Source organism: Gekko japonicus, unplaced genomic scaffold (genome assembly GCF_001447785.1).
Source record: "Gekko japonicus isolate JY-2015 unplaced genomic scaffold, Gekko_japonicus_V1.1 scaffold1972, whole genome shotgun sequence".
NCBI classification, from domain to species: Eukaryota; Metazoa; Chordata; class Lepidosauria; order Squamata; family Gekkonidae; genus Gekko; species Gekko japonicus.
This window is the reverse complement of record NW_015159774.1, coordinates 273875-277657: the sequence shown is the minus strand read 5'-3', so window position 1 is coordinate 277657 and position 3783 is coordinate 273875. Positions and strand designations below refer to the sequence as shown.

The window sequence follows — 3783 nt, the reverse complement described above, 5'->3', positions numbered from 1 at the left end:
TTCTTCTTCTTCTTCTTCTTCTTCTTCTTCTTCTTCTTCTTCTTCTTCTTCTTCTTCTTCTTCTTCTTCTTCTTCTTCTTCTTCTTCTTCTTCTTCTTCTTCTTCTTCCTCCTCCTCCTCCTCCTTCAGTAGTTTCACTTGCTCTTAGCCAAAAGGCCAAGAAGCAATCAGCCTAGTTTCTTAACTGGCTGTCTTTCCTCTTCGGTGGCGGGGTTCTTTTTAACTATCAGAAAACTTATCACAACATGTGCATTTTTCCTCCCCAGTTGGAAATAGTCATGTATAAATGTTAACGGATGCCAATCGTTGCACTGCTGTTCAGACCTGAGCCATATCAGAAGCCCCCAAAGCTAAGCGTCCTGGTAAACAGGATTTGATGTGATGTCTTATCATCTTGCCTCAGAACTGTATCTGTGTTGGCAGAATAAGCAGGCAGCCACAGTGCCACAGGAGGTGGCAGCGGTTACAAGCATGGACGGCTTCAAGAGGGAATTAACTATTTCACAAAATATAAAGTTAACATGGTGGGAAACTTTACAATTAAGTACCAGATATAACAAAGACAGCAAAATAGGCTTCTATGGAACAAAAAATGATTTGGATAAGATTTGGTTGTCTACAAATGATAAAATGATTCAAAAGTTATACCATTTTCCGTTACACGATATTACGCCAAGATGAAGCAGTAAAAACTATGATGGTTACTTGGATGCAAGATTTAGGACGTAATATAGATTTAGAATCTTGGTCTGATAGTAAAGTTCATGAGAGCAGTACCCCATAAGGAAAATATCTATAAAATGTTTCATAGGTGGCAATGGTCACCGGATAAAATAGCCAAATGTTACCCAAATATGACAAATAATTGCTGGAAATGCAGAAACAATGTAGGAACTTTTTACCACATGTGGTGGAGGTGTGGAATAATTCAGAACTATTGGCATAAAATACGCAAAATAATAATGGATATAATGAATATCTATTTACCCTTCTCACCAGAAGTCTTTTTCTTAAATATGCTTCCTGATAGTTGTAAAAAAATGATCTGTATATAAGAACTTATATATTAACATCTGCAAGAATATTAGTTGCTAAATGCTGGAAATCACATAGAATACCTCCAAGAGAGGAACTAATACAAAGATTGTTGGAAATTGCAGAAATGGATAGGTTAAATATTACAAGGAAAAGATGAAGAATTGTACTCCAAAAGATGGACTAGAGTGTATGCATGGTTAGATAGCAAGTTTGAAAACTAGACTCAAAATACTTTTTTTTCTATGCTGTTATGTTAAAAAAAACTATAAATAAATATACCAAAAAAAAGGGAATTAGATAAACATAAGGAGCAGAGGTCCATCAGGGGCTATTAGCCACAAGGTATAGATAGGAACTCTCAGGCTGGGGCAAGGGATGCTCTGTATTCTTGGTGCTGTGGGTGGGGGCAACAGGGGGAGGGTTCCTAGACTCCTGGCCCCACTGCTGGACCTCCTGGTGGCACCTGGTTATTTTTGGCCTCTGTGTGACACAGTGCTGGACTGGATGGGCCATTGGCCTGATCCAACATTGGCTTCTCTTATGTTCTTATATGGAGCAGAGGTCCATCAGTGTCTATTAGCCGCAAGGTATAGACAGGAACTCTCAGTCTGGGGCAGGTGATGCTCTGTATTCTTGGTGCTTGGGGGGGTAACAGTGGGGGGGCTTCTAGTGTCCTGGCCCCACTGCTTGACCTCCTGATGGGACCTGGTATTTCTGGCCACTGTGTGACAGAGGGTTGGACTGATCCAACGTTGGCTGCTCTTATGTTCTTATGCTAGAATGTTTCTAGGCATTCACCAGAAGGCTTTTGGATATGGGTGCATCTGCTTTGCAGGAATATTGTGGGTGTGGACCATCCTATGTTGCCTTTTCCTCTAAGCTATGTGCAGTCTGCCCGCGTGAGCCACTCCTCAGGCCTACCCATATGAGCCCCAGAGATCTTTACGCTCTTCTAATCAGCACCTCCCAGTGATCCCCGGCCCGAGGGACGTCTGCTTAGCCTCAACCAGGTCAAGGGCTTTTTCGGCCCTGCCCGAACCTGGTGGAACGTGCTCCCAACCGAGATCAGGGCCCTGCGGGACCTATTACAGTTTCGCGGGGCCTGTAAAATAGAGCTGTTGAGGCGGCAGACGTTCAACCCTTCTGGCCTCCCCTGTTTATGGCCCTTTCCCAGCGCCCTGCTGGTTTAGATCATCTTATTGGGCACCGGAGCTTTCTAGGGTAACCTGCAGCCACCTGATATGAGGCGCGGGGTTTGTTGTTGTTGTTTTATTGTGCCCTCCGTTGTTTCGTTGGTTTTATTGGCTTATGGATTTTATGTTGTCAGCCGACCTGAGCCCACTCGCAAGATAGGGCGGGGGTATAAGTTAAATGAACACCAACAACAATTGACACAACCTGCACTGCTTCTAAACCAAAACACCTTTATTGATAAGACTGTACTGATTTTCTCTGCAGACGCTCCTGGACTACGAAGTGGAGAGTGATGAGGAGTGGGAGGAAGAAGAGCCCGGCGAGTCTCTCTCTCACAGCGAAGGGGTAAGGCTGCGGCTGGGTTGTCTCCACAGGTGGGAGGTACCCTCTGTGCCCCCCCAAGCAAAGATACTGGGACTAGGAGGTCCAGATTTGGTGCCTGACTTGCTTGCTGTAGACCGAAACCTTCGTTGGCTTTTGTTTCCTTATCGGATCAGTTTTATGATTCTTATTTTTAAATATGTCCCCCACCACAACCACCACATTTATTTATTTATTTTATTATTTAGACATTTAGGCCGCCCTGCCCCGCTAGCAGGGTTTAGGGTGGTTTACAACAGAATAAGAACACAATAATCTGAGTTAAATTAGACCAGCATTAAAACACAGTGCAGAGTCATAAGTAAAAAGAAGAGAAGATTGGATTTATACCCCACTGCTCACTCAGAGTCTCAGTGCGGCTTATAATCTCCTTTCCCTTCCCCTCCCCACAACAGACACCCCGTGAGGTAGGTGGGGCTGGGAGAGCTCTTTCGAGGGCTGCTCCTGAGAGAACAGCTCTGAGAGAACTTGTGACCCAAGGTCATGCCAGCAGCTTCATGTGGAGGAATGGGAAATCAAACCCGGTTCTCCCAGATTTAAAGTCCACCACTCTTAAGCACTACGCCAAGGTGGCAAATGATTTGAATAGAAAATTGAAACTACCCAAAGCCTCCAAGGGAGCAGGTAACGGGGGCTGGAACCCTGAGAAAACAAATCAGCCAGTATCATAACGCCCCTGTATAAATCGATGGTGCAACCTCATTTGGAGTACTGTGTACAGTTCTGGTCACCACACCATACCTCAAAAAGGATATTACACCATTGGAAACAGTGCGGTAAAGGGTTGGAACACTTTCCCTATGAAGAAAGGTTAAAATGCTTGGGGCTCTTTAGTTTGGAGAAACGACGACTGGAGGGGTCACATGATCGAGGCTTATAAGATTATGCATGGGATAGAGCAGGTAGAGAAAGAAGTACTTTTCTCTCTTTCTCACAATACAAGAACTCGTGGGCACTCCATGAAACTGCTGAGCAGTCGGGTTAGAACAGATAAAAGGAAGTCCTTCTTCACCCAAAGAGTGATTAACACATGGAATTCACTGCCACAGGAGGTGGCGGCGGCTACAAGCATGGACAGCTTCAAGAGGGAATTAGATAAGCATATGGAGCAGAGGTCCATCAGGGACTATTAGCCACAAGGTATAGATAGGAACTCTTGGTCTGGGGCAA

At 44.6% G+C, this 3783-nt stretch overlaps 1 protein-coding gene across 1 annotated transcript in view; it reads left to right on the top strand.

Moving 5' to 3' along the window:
- Positions 1-3783, top strand: part of CHAF1A (chromatin assembly factor 1 subunit A) — a 46748-nt gene that overhangs the window by 26171 nt on the left and 16794 nt on the right. The window contains exon 10 of the mRNA XM_015406749.1: positions 2497-2577. Within this exon, the coding sequence (XP_015262235.1) occupies positions 2497-2577 (81 nt within the window). The remainder of the gene's footprint in view (positions 1-2496; positions 2578-3783) is intronic.